Genomic DNA, 23,973 nt, shown 5'->3' with positions numbered 1-23,973 from the left:
ATATTTTTTTATTATTATGTTGCTGTAAACTTACTCATATTAATCTCTTCTTTTTTTTTTTTTTTTTTTTACTTCTTCAGTCAAAATGTTATGGCCAGGCTTTATTGGCTGAAGTTTACAAGCATCTGAATTTGATTGAATCAGACTACTTTGGGATTGAGTTCCAGAACATCCAGTCGTATTGGGTATGTACAGTTTCCTGATGAATTTCGTATAATAAAAACATGGGGTGAATGTGGTTGGTTGCATATCAAAAGTTTCAAAGTCTGCTGGAGTCTCCTGTAGGATTATCTCTTTCATTCTTGTAAATCTGCTTCGCTCACCAGAACAACAACTAACAAAGCAGAGGTGAGGAATCAGATTCTACTACTTGTTAAATCTTAAGCAAATGTATAAAGCAGTTAAGTAGTTGCTGGTGTTCCCCTTTTCAGGACATGAATAAAATCCTCCTTCCCTCTGACATGGGAAACATAGCTCAGAGTGTAGTCCATGGAGCACTTACAAAATGGCATTACAATGTGTGATTTTGGTAGTGTTCATATATATCTTCAGTTAATTGAGTCTTCAGTTTATTTCCCTGAAGAGTCATTATGAAGCACTTTTCTAATAAATACAATCTTCGGCAAACATAGACCTGCAAGCTTTTAAAATCATTGATCTAGGTAAATACTGACACTCTGTAAGCCTCCTAGTTGCTTATACTATACCATGAAAAGAGAACAATGTGGCTTCTAAACTAGAAAATGTTCCCAAAACTGTGTCTTTTTCTTCTCTTTTTCCTGTTACTTTTTTCTAGTTTTAGGACTCACATGCAGAAAATGTTCCTGAAACATAAAGAATGCTGATAGCATTAATACACACTGGTCTTGAGCCAAGGAAATACAGTAAAGCTTGTTTAGTTTCTGTTTCTTCTGCAGAGCATCCAAAGTGTTTCTGCATCTGATAATGTTCTTCAGATCCTCAGCTCTCTCTCAGACAGAGAAGTAACTAGTAAGGACCAAACATAATTGTCTTTTTACAATGTATGGTTTAGCGGGATGGGGGAAAAGAAAAGTTGAGCATCCAGAATACTTTAGTGTTAGTTTTATGGATGATTCTTTTTCAAGAACAGCAATTGTCTTTCTTTAAGAATGTGCTTGTCAGAAGAAAAACAAATGTGGGGAGTTAATACTGAGTGAAAATCCTTAAGCCGGTAAGTAAGAGAGATAGAAAGGAAAAAAAAAGTTGGACCTTGTCATGTTCTCCAGACCTTCTGTAACTCTGTAACCTGGCTCCTGTGCACAGTGTGTGTTTTGGCATGATTTCCGACTTCTTGGCAGGGCTGGTGTGGTTTTGCTGACTTGGCTCTTCTTCTGTCCAGATGAGCTTTAAGCACAGATCAGTGGTTTTTCTATTGATGCATGATAAATGTCAAATCAAATAGATAAGTACACTTTTTTAATGCAAGGGAATTGCTGCCATACTGCAGTGAGGAAGAAATGCCTACTCATAAATTACTGCTTGATTTGAATTTCCTTTTGATGTTTTCATATTGTATTCAAATAGCAGTGTCAGTTTGTAATTTTTTCTCTTTAATTTCAGATTTGGCTGGAGCCTATGAAACCTGTTATTAAGCAAGTACGACGTAAGTACTTTTTAAAAAGGAAGTTTTCCTTAATTTGCATCTGCTTTACGTGGGTTGCTTTCACAATTACTACTTGATTTACTGGTTATGCTTCCCTGAAAATTGTACTTGGTAGAGGTGATAGTGATTCCTGTTTGGGCATGCAAACCTGACGTTTTTAATATGTAGTATGTGGTGGGTGGAATGGAAACTTACTGAAGGTAGGCTTCTTTCTGTGTGATAAATATCTAGATAGATTGGGTCAGCTGGTGTTACATTGAAGGGAAACATAACACTTGCTGTTTGTGAGCTTTTGTAAGTTGTGTTGTCTTATGGTGGAAAGAAAAAGGAATATTCTGACTTACTACACCCATTGTATGGGAGGAGGCGGCCTCTGCAGTAGTGAAATCTTGTCTGAGACCTGATACACCTTTCAGAAGGGCTGAAACAAAACTGCACTCAGAGCTTGCTGGCACACAGGGAATTTCAGTGGGGTGGGTATTCCCATGTCATTCTCAAAAATTCTCTCAGCGTGCTCTGGAGCACTTTTGCTAAGAGAGCAGAGGTAGGGATTGCCCACCTGGTGCACAGCTGCAGCTTCAGAGTCTTCTTTGCTTTGGTTGTGAAATTTGTTTCTGCTCTTTTGCCAGGAGGGTATTGCAATAGCAGTGCTATCTTTGCTTTATGCTGCTCTAAAAAGTAATGCAATATGCACTTTAAAGGCTAAAAATAGTTGAAGAATACAGTATGATAGTTCTTCAGATGTTGAAAGATTAGATCAAACTTTCTTTTTTCCCCTTAGAACAGGGTTAAGCTGCTTGCTTGTTTTCTGTTTGTATAGGGCTTTGTGGAAGAACGAGACCAGGAAGGGTGTGATGGATTCCTACTCCTTTCAAAATCTTAATTGAAAAATGTGGAAAATTAGTACTGGGAGGTAGTTCTGAGTTACTCTTCTGCCTAAAACTGATTGCCAGAAAATATCACAAATTCCACCTAGAGTTGTTTTTTAACTTTAAGGTCATATTTTTAACTTTTAATTACATTGTTTTTAATCAAAAGAGCTAAACCATCTGTAAAAGAAGGCTTTCTTAGAATGGGTATATAATACTTCCACTCTATTTCCACCCAGTTTCAACCCAACTCTAATTCAACCCAAGTGCCATCTTTTCATATACTCCACACAGTAGGCTTGCTTTGTTTTTCCTGTGCTCCTGGCTGGAAAGAATTATGTCTTAGTCAAAAGGTCCGATGGTCTGCAATGTCGCTTGATTGCTCTTTCCATATCCTCTTCTATACCATATAAATGGTCTATATATATAAATATATAAATTATATATATAAGTTTATACCACATAAGTGGTATAGAATAGCACTGGGAAAACTTGGCTTTAGATCATAGGCTGATGCCTGTGTGTTCCCTGATGGTACATATGACGGTACATTCCTCCAAAATGGTCTAAAACAATGGGGATGTGCTAAAATTTATGACTGCTTTTCTGCATAGTTGCAAATGGGGTCTTCTTGTTGTAAAGTGTTATGCTACTGACTATTCCAAATAGTTATTTAGGATTCTGTTTAGATTAAAATGATAGTTTTCTTCCTGTAGTCAAGGTTGACAAAGGCAGTGTTAAAAATGGGAGGATATGGGTATTAACGGGCATGCTGGGAGCCACGTGGAGCCAGCTTGGTCCAGCCGGACTTGTGGATTCAGTTCATCAGCCACTCTGGTGGTGGTGGTTGGTGCTGGGAGAGGCTGTGGGATGTGTCTCCACCTTCCTCCCCTTCTAGGAACTTCTCACTGCAGTGCTTTTGTGTGGAGTCAAGTTGTTGCTTTGAGGTATTATTATAGCTTTAGTGGTGCACAAGCCTATTTTTACAGCATTGAGGCTCCAGACTTACCTTGGAAGTAGTATGGGTAGTTTTCAGAGGAGCTACCTACTGCACTCCTCTTGATGTGGACAATCTGTACCCCATAGGCCCGCTATAGTTAGCTGGCAGGCTGAAAGCTGGCTAGGCTTCATGTATGTTTTATTTCTCTGCTTGCTGGAAAACATAATATGCATGTGCTTATGAAGGAGAGTTTTTTGTGAAATTACAACCTTTTCTTACAGGACCAAAGACTACAATGCTTCGTCTAGCTGTAAAGTTTTTCCCTCCAGACCCGGGTCAGTTGCAAGAGGAATATACTAGGTAAAGTATTTTTTGCAGAAGTTGATTTGCATTACTTACTAAAATAAAAGGAAGGTAAAGGTAGAGGGATATTGTATCTGTTGCTAAACAAAACTTACATTGAAGTGAGAGCAAAAGAGCACTTTTCATTAGTGTCACAGTTTTATCGTACACATGTTGGCAGATGACCATTACCAGAAAAAATATTGCTCAAAACAGAAAACAGTCCAGAGTGGGGTTTGCCAAACACCATGGTGTCAAAGAGACAGGATATAGAGGAAATACAAAAATTTATAAACAGGACATATATAAAATAATCAGTACCTATTTTAATAAATGAGTTATCTTTTAAACTTCTGAAGTCCATACTTTAAGTATCCTACAACTAGCAAACATGCTTTACTGTTCACCTTTTTTCACTGGTGCTCATCATGAGTAATTTCTGCTGATTGCCAATTAATCTTCGGTAAATTAAGCAGACCTTAATCTACTTGCTGGCATCTGGGAACATGGGTTGAAGTCTGTGTCTCGAACAAGGACATTACTCAGGATTTTAGTGTTTAAAGAACTCATTTAGTGCTTTTCCCAGTTGTACTACTTTTAATTGGAATTCCTTTTAGGGATCCACAGAGGTTCCTTATTGTCCTTCAGACTTACTTTAGAGCAAAGAAGCATGATAACTGCTGTGATATGGTACAATTATCTCTTTTAATGATAAATAGTATCTAAATATTTCATTTGCTCCCGATTTTCTTATGTTAATTGCTGTTTCTTGTAAGAATTTCATTAGGAACACAGCTTTTGGGAACAGGAACTGTATTTTTGCCCATTAATGAAACATTTTTTGGTCTGTGCTTAGAGCATCTGTGTGTTTCATAATGCTGTTAATGTTATGTATGCTTTATAGTAAGTGTATTGAAGAATTCATTCATACCTTCATAAAAATATATTAAAATTAGTTCAGATTACAGAATTGGTCCTTACCAGCATGCTTTCAAGGATGCCATGTTTTTCTTCTATCCTTGTATGTTTTGCAGTCAGTTTATTACTTAAAAAAAACTGTTAGGCAGAGATCTATTCCTCTTTAACAACTGATTGGGAAATACTTCAGTTAAATGAGTTTAGGAGTATAAGAAAAGGAAATTTCATTTCTTACTGTCTTTGTAGACTGCTAACATTGTGATCTTGGAAAATACAACCAATGAGTAAATTAACTGAGTGCTAGCAGAAACGCTTATTATTCTTCCTAACAGAATATTAGAATTAACGATGTTCTTCCATCTTTTTCCAATAGATAAAATCATGTGAAGTGTTAAGTTTCTTTCCAGCTAAAAATGACAGCTGCTGTTACTTCAAAAATCAAACTTGTTAAAAGCACTGTGCTCCTGCTTCCGTATTCCTGTGTGTTCGTTTGTGCTGATAAATTGCATTGGATTAGTCATGGGTTATTTGGTTTGATCTGGCCATTCTTGCAAGCAAGACTTCTGTGTTATCTTGGTTTTGGAGAGAGGAAGAATTAGGAGATTCTGGTTTTATAAAACATTGCTCAGTCGTTCCATCGTTCTTTCATGTGTCAGGGTGGTACTTATAACTCCAGTACTTGTAACTCTCTCTCAGGTACCTGTTTGCATTGCAAATCAAGAGAGACTTGGCAGAGGAACGACTGACCTGCAGCGACAATACAGCTGCTCTTCTGGTCTCTCACCTTCTCCAGTGTGAGTATCTCAACTGTGTTTGACATCAGGTGATGTTGCCATTGCTAACCTTAGTTAAATAGCATACAGAATCTTAAGTAACTAGAAGCATTTTCTGTCTCAAGGGTAATTCCTTCTCTACATGTAGTAAACCTATTGATTTTGAACATTGGGATTCTCATCAGGGCTTGCTGTGGTGATGAACAGCTGGTGCTTATGTATGAGATCACTTTGGCTTTATGGAGACTGTATGAAACTAAACACCTTGCGTGTTGTCTGCTTTCACTGGCTCTGCAAACTGGGTCACTAGCATGCTTTATCTTCCAGACAGCTGCTCCCATCTTCCTCTGTGCATCCTTGGCTTCGTTTCTCACTTTCCCTGTGGCTGGGGGTGATAAGTCTATAGAGACTAGGCTGAAGTAAAACTAGACATGTGTCAGGACAAGTTCGACAGTAGGATCGTCAGCAGCTTTCCTCCTTGCTGGGAGTGAAAATGGAAATGGGAAGCAATTAATTTGGAAGCTCCCCATGTTGCTGCTTGCTTAGTCTGTACATGCCTAAACACCTAAAATGTGGCCTTTAAGATGAACAGGTTGGAAAACATGAATGTGTTCAGACACCAAATCAGCCAGAGCAGCTGCCAAATGACAGTGTTTACAAACCTGTGACCTGAGCTGCAGAAATGTGATTTTGTGCCTCCTTGCTGGGTTGAAACTAAAGCTGCACGGCTAAATGGTTATTAGTTATCTAATTCTGCATTGTAATATAATAATAAAATTATAATTATATTAGTTATGGTGATTTCATTACGAGAGCAAATCTGAGTTGTTTGTGTGCTGTCAGTGAGCGACATGGTTAAACTTTGCTCGTGATTTTCCAGCAGTGCAGTGTGGAGCTAGTGAGAAAATCTCATTGTCTGGCCTTGCTTAGTTTGCTTCTACTGTACTAGAAAATCAGAAGTGAGAAAGAATATGATTCTTTTTAAGATAAACTATTTTACAGAAGTGCCTTTCAATTTTCTCTCGTTTCCTATGCTGGCTTGATTTTAAGCAGGATATTGCCGTGTTCTCTTAAAGAACAGCTGCTTTGGATGGCATTGTTAGTTCACATAGTCCAGTCTCCTTTCTATGACAGTAGTTGATACCAGATGTTATGGGGAAGGCCTCTGAAACAGAGCAAGCGTGTAGCAATACTTCCTTTGCTTCATCCATCCTGTAATGTTTGCATGCGGCCTTTGTAAGTTGAAGACTGACTCTGCACCTCTTCAAGTTGCCCTTGATGAATTTTACTTCCATGTATTTGTCTAACTTTAGAATTTGCTTATGTTTCTGGTGTCCTTCCATGGTAATGAGCTTCGCAGCTTAGTTTTTTGTGAGGTTTGTAGGATAACGTATATCCTTTTGTCTTTTTAGAACTTTTGCATTTTAATTTAATATTGTAACTTTATCTTTCATTACCACAAAAGTGTAAATAGCTTTTTTAAATGTATTTATTCAACTTGGAGCTTTTATATACATGTGCCATACATTCTGCCTACCTCATGCTTTTTTTTTCCCATGCCAAAGACTTCTGGTCATTTCACGTCTTATCAGATGGAAGCTGTTCTGCACTTCTGATTTATGCTTTTTTCTTCTGTAAACCTCTTCCTAAATCCACAGCATAATTTCTGAATGGTGTGGATATGTGAAGGGGAGACCAGAATTCAAGATGTACGCACTGTGGGAATGTAGAGTCACATAACACTGCTTTCTCTTTTGCCATGTATTTATTTTCTATGATACTCAACATGTAATATGCCCTCCTGCCAAGTAGGCTTGTTCATAACTATTTTACATCTATTTAGGAAACTTAAATTAAATATGCTGGTTGGGTATGAGATACCTGTAACAAAGAAATGTTTAGATCACCTTGCAGGCCTTCTACAAGTCTCAAATCTTTGACTGTAAAGAAGTCAAAGTGTGAATTTTCCAAACAATGTTGAAATGCTTCTGTAATCCCCAGGAAGTCTGCTTGGGATAAATGTGAATGTTTTGTAAAATGAAGCTGGGTACAAAGTGTGATGCACAGATTTGTAGCACTTAAAGGAAAATACATTCTGGCTTTTGGAATCTCTGTAATTCCTTACCAAGTATTTTTGGTCATTGTTCCTTTTCCATTATTTCTTAGTATTCTAACATGGTTTTGTTTTCTGTAATAGCTGAAATAGGAGATTTTGATGAATCAGAGGATCGAGAACACCTTAAAACAAACCAGTATTTTCCAAACCAGGAAAGAATTGAAGGAAAGATTCTGGAGTTCCACAGGAAACATGTGTAAGTCAGAATTAATGTATACCCTTACTGTGTACTCCTGGGAAGCAGGTGGACTGGCTTGGTGGAGGTCGAGTACACTGCACAATAGGATGATGTTAAGGTTATATAAATTAAATACCAGTTACATCTAGCAAGTAAAGTTGGATGTAATGATAGTTACATAGGACCAAGTTGTGGGGCAGTTATTTTTCTCAAGTGATTTTTTCAGTTTACCTTTAATAACATTTCACAAAGAGCTATCGTGAGCTTATAAGAATATGGGTTTAGGCAAAATCATTCTTCAGAATATCCAATCTACAAAGTTTAGGTTCAGCTTGTCATCAAATGCATAGGCCTTGCTTTTTTCTGTTATTAAAAAACAATTGCATTGTGCTATTCTGTGTATTAAGCATGATGAAGATGTAGAAGGATGGAGGGAGTGGTAGAGAAATAACTTTTATCAGAGTTTATGCAATACCTCATCTTACAGCTGGAGTATTTTTTAAATAAGTAAAGTTTCTTAGGGACAAAGAAACTATTTGCTACAAATATAAAATAAACTCCAACACAGAGTCAGGAACTGCATAAATTAATGCTTTATTTGAAATTCCAACTTCTTCCACTGTGCACATTCAATGTATAGTAAGGTCGTGTGTTTCACAGTCTAATCTGGCTGGCTTTAAAATGCGAAGATCTACTCAGTGTGTACAGTGTAAGTAAGTAAGCAAGCTTGGTAAGTAAGCAGGTTTGGAATAGACAATCACAGAATGGTTTGGGTTGGAAGGGTCCTTAAAGCTCATCCAGTTCCAACCGCCTGCCACAGGCAGGGACACCTTCCACTTGACCAGGTGGCTCAAAGCCCTGTCCAACCTGGCCTTGAACACTGCCAGGGATGGGGCAGCCACAGCTTCTCTGGGCACCCTGTGCCAGGGCCTCACCACCCTCACAGTGAACGATTTTTTCCTAATACCTAATCTAAATCTCCCCTCTGTCAGCTCCTTGTCCTGTCACTACAGGCCCTTGTAAAAAGCCCCTCTCCAGATTTCTTGTTGGCTCCTTTAAGTACCAGAAGCTGGTCACACTCCTTTTGATGCAGCCCAAGACACGGCTAGTTTCTGGGCTGCAGGCGCACACCGCCAGGTCATGCTGAGCTTCTCACTGACCAGCACCCCCAAGTCCTTCTCCTCAGGGCTGCTCTCAATCCAGCCTCTGCCCAGCCTGTATTTGTGCTTGGGATCTCCCTGATTGAGGTGCAGCACCTTGAACTTGGTCTTGTTGAACTAAATGAGGTTCAACACTGTCCCCAGCTCTCCAGCCTGTCCAGGTCTGTCTGGATGGCATCCCTGCCCTACAATGTGTCAGCCACACCACACCTCTTGATATCGTTGGCAAACCTGCTGAGGGTGCACTCAGTCCTACTGTCCCTGTTGCCAATAAAGATACTGAACAGCACCAATCCCAATACCGACCCCTGAGGAGGGCCACTTCTCATTGATCTCCATTTGGACATGGAGCCATTGACCACAACTCTTTGAGTGTGACCATTCAGCGAATTCCTTATCCACGCTGTGATCCATCTGTCAAGTCCATGCCTCTCCAGTTTAGAGACAAGGGTATCATGCAGGACAGTGTCAAATGCCTTGCACAAGTCTAGGTAGATGATGTCAGTTGCTATTCCCTTATCCACCAGTGCCATGGCCCCATCACAGAAGACCACCAGATTTGTCAGGCACCATTTGCCTTTAAGTGAAGCCCTGTTGGCTGTCACCAATCAGCCCCTTGTTGTCCATGTGCCTTATCATAGTTTCCAGGAGGATCTGCTCTAGGATCTTGCCAGGCACCAAGGTGAGACTGACAAGTCAATGTATGATGCATGTGGAAGGGTAAACCTCCAGGGAGGTTCTCGTGTGACCAAAATACTACTTGGAAGATCAGGGTTTGCATTCTATATTTGCCACAGCTTTTAAGCACACAGTGTTAATATTGCTGAGAAATTCCTGATTGTTCCCAACCATAATGGCCCTAACATTGGTTATGCAGTTCTTGGAGGCAACAGGTTAAATTAAGATAAAGTGTTTGATAAAATGGTGACAGAGGTTTGATTTCACCCATTGGGTGTAGTTTTTGAGACCTTCCATATTAGGATTTAGCAGTTTGGAGTGCTTTTGTTAGCTGTAAATATCCACCTGCACAGTTTCTTATGGTTGTGTGTTTTAATCCAAATACTATATTAGACATCTAAATTCTCCTTTTACTCTGGTATTCTTGCTGACTGACAGAACAAGGATGTTATTCAGGGCAGCATCTGTGTTCAAGGCTAAGAAACATACTGCGTTATTAGAAAATCAGTTCCTAAGAACTTCAATAATTAACTTCTTTTTGTGATCACTCATTTTCAGTTATACTGAATTACCAATACTGATGGCATTTCAATTTCAATTCTCGATGAAATCAGGTGTTTGTTACTTTTTTTTCTGCTTTTGAACCTTTGAGGTGCATGTGGAAACAATGAAGGAACACACATGTTGTTTTGAAGTGATTTTGAAGTAAAATAAAATGTATGCTGGGACTCTTCACCTTAGGAGACAGTAGCTTGAGAAATGAAACCACTAATTTCATAGAAATATTTCATTATTTTTCTCATGTCAAAAGAAAAGTACTGAAACAATTAGACGACTTCAAATGGTTAAAGGAGGAACATCCTTATACAGCTCGTAAGACCATTGTGAAACTTACTGATTCAAGATGCTGTGGAGTCTAAAGGTACAAATGGCTTCATGAAAGGTTTAGACACCATTATGCAGTACAGGCTGATTGCTTTAAAATTTGAGAAGAAATGCGGGTTTTGTAGTTCTCGGATAAGTTACATCCAAACCATCCACAGAACAACTCTTTGTTAATCACATGCCCAGATCTGATTGAGTTGCTTTTGCTCGTGGGGCATTTTCTTGGCTTCCTTTTCTTGATGGAAAGGTCGTGACTGTCTCCCGAGTCAGTGAGGGACTGTTAATTCTACTAATTAGGGCCGAGCTTTTGTTTCAGACAAGTGACTTCTAATTGTTCTTTAGAGTAAGGAAAGTTTGTATTTTCGCCTGTCAGGAAGAAGTCAGTGGAAAGTTAATATAAAAAGATTCCATGTTTTGTAAGTGTACTTTTCATTAGCTTAATGAGAATTGCATCTAGCACAGCCATGTTATTAAAATGATTGCAAATCTTATTTTAAGGCAGTGTTTTGGAAGTGTACATTCAAACCATGTTAAGATTAAAAGCTGACGTGTGTGGTTAGAAATGGTTACAACAGAACATTAGTGATACCTGAGTACCTTGAACTCATTTTTCCAATCGCCCTGTGCCTTTGGAAAAATTTTTGTTAGAGAGACGTAATTTTGGAAGAACTGCAATCCTAAAAATAGCTGTGACTTCCTTACACGTCTCCTCTCGCTTTCCTTGCCCAGGGAGTGTTGGCCACCCTTTTCCATTTTTAGTAGTTGTGAAGGTCCTGTGTTTTCTCAGAGTGCATCCACATTTTTTTCCCTTGTTTCTGTTAGAAGGAGCAAGCAGAAGTGTGGACCTGGGGCATTTGCCTCCTTGGTGATGGGCAGTCCAGTTAAATGGACAAAATGCTTCTTATTATCCCTGTGCATCGTGTTTCTTTTTTTTTTTTTAAATTTTATTTCCTTCAGTTGACATTATTTCCCCACTCTGGCTTCAGAAGACTGGTGTTTTCTTCCACTGATGATTGCTTTTGACAGAGGCTTATATAAACAGAGCCTACAGGGATAAAAGAACATTTTTGGTAGGATGGCTCATCTCTGCATCACGACTGCATCATCTTATTTCTGCCTCAGTTTTCCTCCTCAGCAGCCATTGCTTTGCCTTGAGCACCCTTACTCATACACCAGTGTACAGGTTGTATCAAGCCGGGAGCTTCAATTTGACTTTCTTGGGCTAGAGTTGCAGCAGGAGCCTTCCAGTGCCATACGTGAGTTGGGGGAGCAGGAGGATGTGTATGGCTTTGCAGAGGGTGTTCAGTCCCTGTGGATGATGCTGTGGAGTGTCTCTTCACATTAGAAAGTTGTGGTTTGATGTTAATCTTTATTCTTTTTATTGCTTCACTGTAGCTACCATTAGAAATGGCAGAAGAACATAAACCTGAAAAAAACATAATGTGTGTATCCAATCCAGATAAAATACATCAGGAATGTTTATTCATAAAGATGGGACTTGAAACCTTATTTTCTGTTAAATATCCTTTTTTATTTCTTTCACTTGTACAAATACTTTCTTTTAATTCCACAAATATTGAAAGATGAGGTTTACATTTAAATTTGCAAACGTAGTAACAGTAAACAGGATGAGTTATAGTTCTGGTATAGCACATTACTTGGTTGCTTCAGCAAAAGCCTGAATTAACTTTACTGATTTTATTTCTGTAGTTTATAAAAGGAAAAAAAAAGAAAAAGTAGTTTATATTTTGAAGATGGTGTACTGGGGGTGGTGCAGTTAAATCCTGGCACCCCGGACACTCAAAATGCAGTGGTTTTGCCTTCCTGCAAGTAGTGCAAGTAGAATACTTGCTTTGAGGGAAGCGTATTCTAGAATTAAAGGTAACACGATTTGCTTGCGTTCAGATGGCTGTGTTGTTTTTTTTTTTTGTGTGTACATAGATAAATCAGGAAAGAAATTGAAGGCTTGATAGATTTACGTTTACCTTTACTGTTATCCCTCATGTCCTGTCACAGCTTGTTAGCCTAGTTGTCCATGATTTAAATTCTTTGAATTGTTTGTAAATTAGAAAAATGATAACTTCAGGTTGCTATGTAGTCTGAACGTTTTCTACACATGCAGTGTTTGACACTTTATCTTTAAACTTCTCTATAAATTACCGGTTTTAAATGTTGTGTAAATCACTTAACATTTAACAGCATTTATTTTGAATCCATTGCCACGCAAGTGTTGTAGCACACAATTGGTATTTGTTTAAATTTATATATGTATGTAAGGGACCTTTAAACTAAAACCTGTTTCATTGACAGCAGTTTTTGCTGGAAAACACTTGTAATTGATAGTTTGTTGTCCATTGACCTGGGGAAGATTAAGTAGATTTATCTGCTTAATGGATAAGCAAAATTAGACCAGATTGTTTTCTGGCTGGTCTGTGCAGCTTAGTCTGCAGCAAACATCTGAGGGCAATTACTCTCAAACTGTTTCTCCTTTGTAACTGTGATGCAGGGTGAGTGACCAACATTGCTACCAGCTTTCCCCACTCAAGGCTCTTCCTTGTTTTGTATATACAGGCAGGTCCTGTGTGTAAAAACTCTTAAATCTGGGTTGTTTTTTCAGTTCTTTCTGAGCTGTGCTGTGCTTTGGCTCATATCTGCGCATAAAATAGCAGTCAGTGGTTCTGCATCACTTATACTTGACTGTTTATGAAGAACTTTTAGTACTATATGGCTCCAATTTTCTAGTCACCATTTTATTATCCTAATTTTTGTTTCCTTTCCCTTCCCAGCCTGCAGTGACCTTAGCATCAGCAGCACCCTATTTAAAAGACAAAGCACCACTTTCATTCTTAATGTCACTCTTTTCAGAAGAATTACAGCAGGAATTAGTGTGGGTGGAAGTTACACACAGTGCTCTTAAAGTGTAACTAAGAAGCTGTGGCCAAAATTAGTATCTATCATCTACCTTTTTTATCTTGTAAGTGTTTCATAAACAGGAACCATGGTATCTGAGCTATTTTGATGCCGGTAAGGAGTCTATGGAAGAAATTATGTTAGTAACACGTAAAGCCAGTATAAAAACACTTATTCCAGCATTACCCATTTCATTAAGAGGAAGTGAAATCTGCTTTACCTGTTTAAGCTCTTCAATGTAACCAGTTCATGTGGTGGTAACAGTGGTAGAAATGCAGCTACAAGACTCTATGTAGTCTGGCAGTTCTTTTTCCATTTAAAGTCGGGTTTTTGTTCCTCTGTGTTTGTTCTTTGCAATCCCTTTATGCATACATGGTCATGTTACACTGGCCTTTGGGTAGGTTGCATATGGGCTGAACTTGTAAAGGTCGGAACTTCACTGAATCCCTGGTTTCTGCAGTTGGCAAAATAAATTTTGGATTTCCTGTTGTAGTATTTTAGATTAGTATTTTGCCCTCCAGAATGAATAAGGCTATAGAAAACGGTTGAAATGCTGTCATGAAGTGTATGTCCATTCAGGTATACTTTCTCAGTCCATTTTTGTGTATGTATGAGTTGTAGTCTGAGGAGCATTTTATTAAGAATCAAAGAAGGATTGTTTCTGCAAACAGCTCCCATTTTTGAAGTGTTAACATACTAAAGAAGTTTCATAATTCATTCCTACATGCAGGTAATATGTATTGTCATCATCCCTGCTTCTGATAAATTCAAATGAAATAATCATTCACTCAATTTATATTTAAAAGAAATTTCTTTGGAGCAAAAAGGTTGTTTAGTCTGAAAAATGACTATAGGTAAGTAGGAGGTATTTTTTAAGGAGCATGCCTAAAAAAGCAAGTCAGGGTAGCAGGAAAATGTATTTGGTACCGACGTTATGCTTGGCACTGCATAGGGCATGAAAATAGATCATACTACAAATAGCTCATCATCTGTTTTAATGAAATGACACAGATTTATGGAAGGAGGGACATTTCTTGGAAAGCAGGATTTTTAAACTGTCTTTTTTCAGGATTAATCTGGTTTCAGGACTAGCTGGTTGTAAATAGAGTAATAATTTTTATTCCCCTTGTCTTCCTTGTACCTTACATGCTAACGCACTTGGAAATGCAGGAACAATTCAATCAATGCACTGGCGTGGGTGGCTCGTGGAAGAAACATAATATTTATTATTCCTAATCATTTTCAGTGGAGATGCAGGGTCACTTTATACAACTGTGGCTGAAGCAGTGTCACCAGTCCTAGTGTCCTGGCAGGTCCTGTGCTGTTTGTGTTTCTGTGGAGTTAGCAAAGGAGAAGGGCCTCCTGCTGTAGCTAGTTCAAGTGGATTGTCTTCACGTGGGCTCTCGTCTGTGTGCAGGCTCTGCTGTCTAGCTCTAGTTCATGGTCCGTGGCCACCCCTCCCTTTCCTGAGCACCAGCTGAAAAACGCACTGTAATCCAGTAAACTCCCCCTCGTGGAAAAAAAATGGGTGTGGAGGGGTGGGGGAAGGAGCTGTTTTGTCGTGCAGGAGAACAAAATGTCAGTTGTTTGATTTCAGCAGACTTGTGGAGAAGTAAACGAAGGCTGAATCTGTGAATGGTGTGAGCCAGAGTCTGTAGCAGTCACCGTAGTGGTTGCTTGGGCTCTGTGCACGCTCAGAAAGGGGGTGCTCCATGTGTGTACATCGTCCTCCTGTTTTCAAAGGCATTTCAACAGCAGATGACTTCTTTTTTAAAATCCTTCTCTGGATTCCTTGGGAAGGAGGAAATTACACAGCCAAAGACTGGGGGAATGCATTGCACCCGGCAGTACTAGCATAAGAATTCTGATGCAGTCCCAAAACCCCACCTGAAATGGGTCTTTCTGTTGCAGTATTTGTTTTGTTTCTGTTGTGCTGGTTGTGCAGCTCTTTCATCTCTGCTTTTATCTGGTTAATACTGATGTGTATGCCAGCAAGCAGAAGAAGGAGCATTGTGGAATAAATTCAGGTTTGTTCGACTTTATTGAATCTAAACTGAAAAAGCTGTGGACTAGTTAGTTGTTTCAGTGCCTCTGTCTGAGGGATAAATTTTAGGTTGGTCATCTACTGTTACATATTGTTCCTATTACAAAAGTTTTGGTGTAATACTTAACTTGGACTGAAACTGCCCAACTAAGTGAGAGAAAGAATTCTCATTTGGTGCCGGAGTAAAGACATAAGTACATTAGCAATGTTTGCAATATTGCAGAATCAGATTGTTCTTAAAACTTTATTATTCTTCCTCATTATAGGGGTCAAACTCCTGCTGAATCAGACTTTCAAGTGCTTGAAATTGCTCGGAAACTGGAGATGTATGGCATCAGATTTCACCTTGCATCTGACCGTGAGGGCACCAAAATTAATCTAGCTGTCTCACACATGGGTGTGCTGGTATTCCAGGTAACGTGGGGAGGGCAGGCTGGGTACATGTGTCAGCCTTTCCGTTAGCACCTCTTGGGAGTTAGTCTCTCATTATAACTTCAGGTGTCTCTAATTATTTTTAAATGTAGCATATTTTTATGGTTAAGGGAGTGACAGTTAAGCCACCCAGATACTGTTTGGTGCAATTTGTCCTTGTTGGTGCAGAGAGAGCAGTATCAAACCCAACAGTGACAGCAAAGTAGAAGGGGTTTTGTTGCCTGTTTGAAAGTTATGTATGTGTTCAATGAAAATCATCAGTTTGTTTGGTACAGCCCTGGAACTCAAGTCTGTAATTCTGGAATTTTGGTTCGGTTTCCCTTGTTTTAATGTTACAGTGTGGTTTTGCTGGGATAGTGTTGCTCTTAGTGTACAGAACTGCTGTTTCATTGAAGTGATCGCACCACTTAGAATTACTGGTTTTGTTGTATTAAGTAAGGAATTCAGTAATCAGAGTTCTATTTATGAATGCGATCATACTATTTTCTTCCCCCAGAGCACACAAGACAGCTTACCTACTAGCTATTTCCTTTTGGACACTTATTCTGCATTTATTTTGTGTCTCTTCTCTTGTTACTCTGGGTCAGCTTCTCTTTGAAGATGCATCAGCCACTGCAGTTCCTCTCAGTCCTTCTCAGTGGCCTCTCAGCCCCCCAGGTTTTCCATCATTTCAGCTCTTTTGGGTCTTTCTCTTGAGCTCCCATTTTTCCTCTCCCTTTCGTTATAGAAGATAACAGAATTGCTGTGGTAGTGAGTGCTGACAGGGTCCTTCCCTGAGGCTTTGGAAGTCAGTGGTACAGAGAAGGGATGTCTGATGTAGGGCAGCAGGGTGAAGGCAGAGTCTGGTTTTATCCTGGTTTTAGCCAAATAAGCAGGCTTGTGAGCAAGGAGGATTCCTTGCACATTTGGCAAGTACTCCTCCGTACACTGTACTGCTGAATTATGAAAATCAGCTTGGAGGAGGGTGTCTAGAGTCCTGTCCAGAGCAGAAGGAAAGCAAGTGAAATAAAATGAAACCATCTTCCTTGTACCATAAAATGTCCTGAATATTGATGGGGTTGAAGTGCTCCTTTTCCATCTGGTTTTCTAGGTTTTCATTTGGTTTTCTGAGTGTCTGCACAGAGATCACAGACATCACACACTTGTAGCTGTCTTTGTACTGGAAGATAAAATTGCTTAAGGGAATATTGTCACCAGAAATAAAAATCCAGTAGAATAGACTGGGGAGGGTGGTGTCTGTCTGCGTGCACATGTCTGTATACCTGCAGAACAGACGTTTTGTTTGTTGCTCTTAGAAACTTTTGCCAAATTTTAATTGTTACCATTTTAATTCAGGGGAATACGAAAATCAACACCTTCAACTGGTCAAAGGTCCGTAAGCTAAGCTTCAAGAGGAAAAGGTTCCTTGTTAAACTCCACCCAGAGGTCTGTGTAAGTTTTACTATAATAGTAGGCTGATCAGTGTTGAAAAAAAATACGTACACTTAATTTTATTATGGAAGATTCTAGAGTTTGTAATTCTATGAAACAACTTCAGTGGGGCAGCGTTGGCTTCAGTTTTCAAGTAAAAATCTTCCTTTCTCACCCATGTCTCTCTTCTTAGATATTTTTTTGTTTATCAGCCTAAGCTTATCCTTGACATAGGCATAAACATGTGTAAATGTAAGACAGAAAAAGAAATTAAAACCAAGTATTTGGTGCATCCTGTCTCAGTACTTTTACTCTGAAAAAAGTTGAGCATTTTTATTTGTACCTATTTGTTCTTTTCCATTTCTCCTCCATTGCCATTCTGTGTGCTACTTAACTTCTGTGGTTTGTTCCCAGGGCCCATATCAAGATACACTGGAGTTTCTTTTGGGAAGTAGGGATGAGTGTAAAAACTTCTGGAAAATCTGTGTTGAATATCACACGTTCTTTAGGCTCTTTGATCAGCCAAAGCCAAAGGCTAAAGCAGTGTTATTCACCAGAGGGTCATCATTCAGATACAGGTAGGGAGAAACGTAACAGATTCATTAAAGCTTGAATTCCTTATATCTTAGAAAATGAGATCAAAAAGAAAAATTATTCTAAAGTCATTCCATCTGTCATTCTGATCCACTGTGTTTCATAATGTTTGTACTTTTGTTGGATTCACAGCGGACGAACACAGAAGCAACTAGTGGATTATATTAAGGACAGTGGGATGAAGAAAACCCCATATGAAAGGTACGTACAAATACTTTTTTTAAGGTGAAATGTATTTGACACTTTCATGGCGCCCTTATTTCCTAAATTTCAGTGTTTTTAAATGATGTGTGGAGGCATGTTCATTGGTTGAGTTCTCACAATTACTGAGGTCTACCTCAGATTTAAGGTAGCTGAAATAAATTGAAAAAAAAATTATACTGTTGTGATGATTTATGAAGCTTAGGACAATTTCAGCATCACATTTTAATGTCCATAGACAATGTGTGAGTTAGCATCTTAAGTTCAGTATGTTTTGAAGATTCACTGACATCAGTGAGGACTTGTCTGTATGTCATTGTAGCTGTGCAAGTAGCCAGTGGTAGAGCGCATAACTGATCTTGGGAGCTGCAAGCCTGAAACTGTCCCCTTAAATACTAATGGATTTCTAAACATATAACTAAATAAGTTAAGAATGTGCACTTTAATTATAAAATTGCCATTTACTTACTTGATGATTAAACCATCCAGTCTACATATGGGAAATTCCTTATAGTTTTCAATCTGAAAGATTATAGGAACTTCATGGGAACTTATACAATTTTGTTTATCTACTATTAATATATACTTTTAATGTCTTAGACTTCGGCTGAGCTCCTTTTTAATATGAAAGATTGATTTTTTTCTTGTAAATTATTGACATAGAATTAATCTAACCATGAGCGTCATGTAGGATGCCACATAGCATTTTGTATGCCATAAATTACATGGTTAACTGAATTGTAACTTGTTTGTAAAGTTGTTGGAGATTAACTCATTCTGTTCTTGAAGCCATTCATTTGTAGATGTTTATACTGATGACAAAGGAAGAAGTTAAACTAAGAGTACTATTTAGTCTAGTCTTCTGCCCCAAGTTGCTTTTGAGTTCTCCTTCAGTGGTATGAATGATCTAGATCTTGCTTTATTCCATTTTTTGTATGTTTTTTACTCTTGCTTTGTTTAATTTACAACTCTTGAGGCTGGTTCAAGATTTAAAAAAATATGATAAAATACAGCTTGAGATGTTTCTGTTGGCTACTAGAATGGAAGTAGTTGGGAAGGGAGAAAGCTGGTTCATGTCTTGGATACTCAGAATTCTCTCTGTTTGCAGGAGGCACAGCAAAGTCAGAGCGTCCACTCGTGCTTCAAACACAGAAGTGCCAAAGCAGGTCAGTTCTGCAGCATTCTATATTGCAGTCACAGAAGTTGGCAAACAGCTTTCTGAGATAACGGTGAAGGAGAGGTGATCTGAGTCAATTGTTTGTCTGGAATTACTTTCACTGTTTGATCTTTGTCCCTGATGCACATCTTCTTTTTGTGAGCAGTATCAGTTTTGATAGTTGTTGCCAGTGGAGTGTAAAGAGAGTAATATTTTCCTTTTCGGAGTTCAACTTAACTGAAAAGAAAATGTCTCATACTTTCTAAGTACTATCTGCCTGCTTTCTGTGGAAGTCTCAAGTTCATTGCATAGATGCCTTCCACAGTCAGTTCCTAGAAACAAATGATGCATGTTGAATGCAGTTGCTTTACATGCAAGAGGTTAAGGAAGCATCACAGGGTTATGCTGTCACTGTTTTATGCTTGTGTATGCCTTTTCAGCAGAGGCTATAAAATGCATGGATTTAATCTTCCATCCAGTTACCAGAATTCAGGAAAAAAAGATCTTGCCTCTTACTGGGGCTGCTGGGTCTGTTTCTGTATGCAGTGTAAATGAGCTCTTTTGAAACATGTATTCCTTCTTTATCAGGAACTGGTTGCTACATTTGGTGTTATGTATTGTAAAAATATTTTTCTGTTGTGTTTCTAATTTTCTTCTTAGAGTGTTCCATTCATTGAGGGCTTGAGAAGCCCAGGGTCTCCTGCCTCAGCAGCTGCCCCCTTCCACTCAGTTCACTCATCGGCCACTCCTACTCCTGTCCTGCCCATCTTTGCAGAAACTAGCCCTTCCTCTTCGAACCCCCGAGAGCCATACACAAGGATTCCAGAGAAGAACACTGCAGCACCAGCAGAAGAAGTTGGGAGGAAACTGATGCAGCAGCCGGGATCTCCCATGCTCCAAGGTGTTGGGTTTGGTAGTGTTGCAGGAAACTGCAACTCTGCTTGTCCCGTTGTTGAGAATGGTTGCCGTTTAGATCTAGATGTAGAGAGGAGTAGTAAGGAGAGCAGGGTTGCTGTTTGTAAAAATGACAATGATGAGGATGACTTTACCACAGGTGTTTTCATTGCTGAACAAGAGCATCAGCATGGCAGTCGGGGTGCCCCTCTTTTCACGTTGACAAATTCACAGTTACAGGTGTCAGAGGAATTTATTGATGATGACCCAGCAGAAATTTCCTTTTTTGCTGGTGGCTCTGAGGCATTTTCATATGTGTACAGTGGTTTAGAGTTAAAAGGCTCTGATTTCTCTAAGCATGTGTCAGAGTTGCCTGGCTTAACTACAGGTGCCCTTCAGCAAAATACAGTCTCTCCTCAGTCGAGCCCTGACAGATACTCAACTGAAGCTGTAGATATGAATATGGAAGATGAGTTTGAATTTGAAGAAGGGAGCGATTTCAATGGCAATGAGAGGCCATCGGATACCTCGGAGCTGTTCAAGGTGAAGGCTCAAGCAAGCAGAATGCAAAGCCTCCTGAGCCCGTCCGAAACAAGTTCACTTGTCAACAACCGCTCCGAGAGCAGCTCCCTCAATAACTTGGTGCTGAACGGCGCATCCTCCATTCATGCGTACAGCTCTGCGAACCATTCGGAGGCCAGCTCCATGGTGAACTTCCCTGCCTACTCGGTGCGCTCCGAGTCCAGCTCAGCCTTTCAGTTCACAGATATTATTGACCAGCTGGAGCAGCTGAGCTGTCCACCTACCACCACGGAAGACTCCAGCAGCACAGACACGGATTCCTGGGACTCGGAAGCTGCTGCGCCACTGGACGTAAACCTTTTCTTTAGTAACCCTTTTGCACAAGCCACCAGTGAAAACTTTGCTTTTGACTTTCAGAACAATTTAAAAAATCTCACGCAAGAAGACTGGGCAGAGAAGGCACATGTCAATTGATGCTTGATTTTTGTGATGGATGCCTTTATGCTGTTCAGGCTTAGAACTGAAAAGGGTGTGGTATCAGTCACTTTAAGCATGCAAACTCTAATCCAGTGACTGGATTTTGAATCGCATAACATAGTTGATTTTTAGTTATATTTTTTTGTGTACCTCTTCAGTTTCCCTCAAAGCATCCTAGCTTTGGTGCTGTCTTAAAAGCCTCATACTGCATCCAGAATGTGTTACCACAGGCTACAATGTTCGTAAAATACTGCCTTTATGAAAACCCAATGATTCCAGAAAAGTGTCATCACTGGCACATGTAGCCATCACAGACTGCAATATATTGAAGGACTTCTTTGACTACAAATGTACGTGTAAGAGTCTGGAATAATGCGCTGTTCCTCCAACATCTGAATACAACAGTAACTTTTGCACATGTTTGTTAACACGTCTCATAAGTCAGCTCTTTTCCTACTCTGTGGTGAGAGTCCTTGTTTGGGGGCTTTTTTATTTGTTTGCTTGTTTCCACAATCAAAAACCAAAAAAGGACAATCTTCAAATCAACTATGAAGGAAAGTTTTTAACTATCAACCTATGCAACGTGTCTGTGGTATACTTCGAAGAATAAATAACCTACGTGGTAGTTTAGAAGAGCAAATGTGTATGCAATCAAATGAAAATAGCCAAAACATCTTGTGAAGACAATCAGTGTATTTTCTGACTTCAAAGTGCCTTCAGCAGTCTAGCAACAAACAAGTACCCTTCTGCTTTGCAGCAGTTTGGAGATATATGCATAGACTATAAAAGCACTTAATCCCCATTGCATTTTGTCTCACCTTTTTCTTTATTTAATCACTCTGCATAAAATGCGTACAGATTAATTCATGAAAGTGTCCTTTATCATAGAATCATAGAATAATTGGGGTTGGAAAGGACCCTAAGAACATCTAGTTCCAACCCCCCTGCCATGGGCAGGGACTGTGGAATACAGATGGTGGTGGCAAACCCAGTGATAGCTTTAACTTTCTCTTTAAAATTTGGGCTACAATCAGAAACATACCATGATCTTTCTGAGCAATTGAGGTGTGAGGAGGAGCCAATACTGTGGAAAACAGAGCTTTACTGCTTTCATGATTTTTTTTTTTTTTAAGTCAGGTGATTTGATGTGAGACTACATCTGTAAGTTTGAGAGTGTAATTGAAAAGACAGTTACTGAATCGGTCGCATCTAATTTAGCAACGTTTATTGGGGTGAAGCACTAGAAGTTGTGAAATGCCCTTCCTGCCTGCCAACCTGATGGATTGGAGGGGTGAAATTCTGAGCTGCAGCTTATAATAGCAATTTTTTACAGTGTTTTGCTTTTGTATGAGCAAGAACGTGAAATATAGACCACCTGTCTGAAATCTTTTGATGGAAGGCTTCATTTCCTTCAACACTTTGGTTTTGGGGTTCCCTGTTTCCCAGTTTTCAGTCTTTTGCAGAGAGAGTGCTGTACTAGTACAGTGGATGCCTCCAAAATAAGCAGTTTATAGTTACAAGCATAACTCTATGCTCCATATTATTCATATCTGCTTTCTTAAATGTGGACTTGATAATAGTGTTAAAAGACCTCAGTTCTTTACTCAAACATTGAAAAAATCCTGTTCTTTCTCAAAATTCCGATAACTGCAAGAGAATTCCTCTCAGTGAATGGTAGAACATGAGGAGGTAAAACCTCCTTTAGTCACCCATTTCTTCCATTTTAGCTTTTACCAAGGTATGATTATTCTTCATAGCGTTTACTTTTACACTGTGGTTGCTGTGTTTGAGTGGTTCCACTGTTGTTCCACAGGGAAACCTGTCCCCTTTGTCAGTGGCACAGAAAATCAAAGCACATTTAGCACAAAGTGTTAGTTTGGACCTACAGGAATGTACAGCACTTTGAATGCTCTTTTTTGTTTAAGTGCTATACTTTATTTTCGTAAATTTTTTTTCTTCTGTTGAATGTGTGTTCTGGCTCTTCATGTGGCTTTGTTCATACCTGTGGAGGTGATGTTGTGGATGTGTAATGTGGCATTTCTAAATAGGCACTTGGAGGAGGTCTTCAGTTGTGCCCAAAGCTGGTACCTTTAAGTATGTTTTAGGTGGTTTGTCTGATTTCCTTCCCACAACTACATTGTGTAACTTAAAAAGAAAAAAACAGAAAAAAGAAATCTGTCTGCAGACTCTTTTAGAGGTGGTAGAGCCAGGGACAAATATGTGGATAAAGATTTAGAGAAAGGCCATTAATGTATTGAGAAAAAGAATCAGGATTCAGTTATTTGTCTGTAATCATGTCTGCCTTCATTTCATGTTCTGTGTTCTCAGTCACAAGCATCCTCTCTAATGTGTTGGAATTGTTTAGTATGGGAATAAATCCAGCTGAATTGTCTAGGTTTTCAAAAGATCTTAGGAAGAAGCTGCCTGTATTTTCAGAAACCATGCTTGGCAATCCTGAGAGAAAAGGTTTGCCAATATGCTCTCTTGCACCACAGTTAGTTTGAAAAGGCATATGTAGTGTTTTCTTCTTGTATTTTGCAACCATGCAGATCTTTTATTGGCAATTTTAAATCTCAGGGATTTTTTTAAAGAAATACAAGGTAATAAGAGTCTTAATGCCCCTTTTGTTTTCTAAAGGAATGGGTGTGAGAAGGATCTTGATATTAGAGCAAGATGTGTGGATCCACAGGTGAGGATGTACGTGTACAGAGCTGCTCAGATGAAGGTTTTGGTTATGGCGTCACCAGGAACACTGATCCTTCACATCATCTAACTCCTCTGTATACCTGGATTTAAGGTGCTTGAGCAGAGGCGGTGCTGGTCAGCACCTACAAGCTGATACCTTTGTGG

General features: G+C 39.2%; 1 protein-coding gene across 6 annotated transcripts in view; it reads left to right on the top strand.

The window, feature by feature from the left end:
* The window catches only part of FARP2 (FERM, ARH/RhoGEF and pleckstrin domain protein 2), a 73,596-nt gene that overhangs the window by 23,911 nt on the left and 25,712 nt on the right, over positions 1-23,973 (top strand). For 5 of the 6 annotated variants that reach the window (XR_008972061.1, XR_008972060.1, XR_008972062.1 and 2 more), the window contains exons 3-13: positions 81-185; positions 1,582-1,624; positions 3,715-3,793; positions 5,390-5,487; positions 7,664-7,778; positions 15,704-15,851; positions 17,205-17,300; positions 17,694-17,857; positions 18,006-18,074; positions 19,183-19,240; positions 19,891-20,131. Coding sequence is in view for 3 of the 6 variants with exons in the window: in XM_057408402.1 (XP_057264385.1) it covers positions 81-185; positions 1,582-1,624; positions 3,715-3,793; positions 5,390-5,487; positions 7,664-7,778; positions 15,704-15,851; positions 17,205-17,300; positions 17,694-17,857; positions 18,006-18,074; positions 19,183-19,240; positions 19,891-20,131 (1,216 nt within the window). In the remaining 3 variants the exon portion in view is untranslated. The remainder of the gene's footprint in view (positions 1-80; positions 186-1,581; positions 1,625-3,714; positions 3,794-5,389; positions 5,488-7,663; positions 7,779-15,703; positions 15,852-17,204; positions 17,301-17,693; positions 17,858-18,005; positions 18,075-19,182; positions 19,241-19,890; positions 20,132-23,973) is intronic. The other variant, XM_057408403.1, reaches the window with a different exon arrangement.

This window comes from Pezoporus wallicus, unplaced genomic scaffold, assembly GCF_028554395.1.
Source record: "Pezoporus wallicus isolate ANWC-B61680 ecotype Strahan unplaced genomic scaffold, APGP_CSIRO_Pwel_v1 contig_4238, whole genome shotgun sequence".
NCBI lineage: Eukaryota > Metazoa > Chordata > Aves > Psittaciformes > Psittacidae > Pezoporus > Pezoporus wallicus.
Note: the sequence above shows the minus strand (reverse complement) of the source record. Positions and strands in the feature narration are given on the sequence as shown.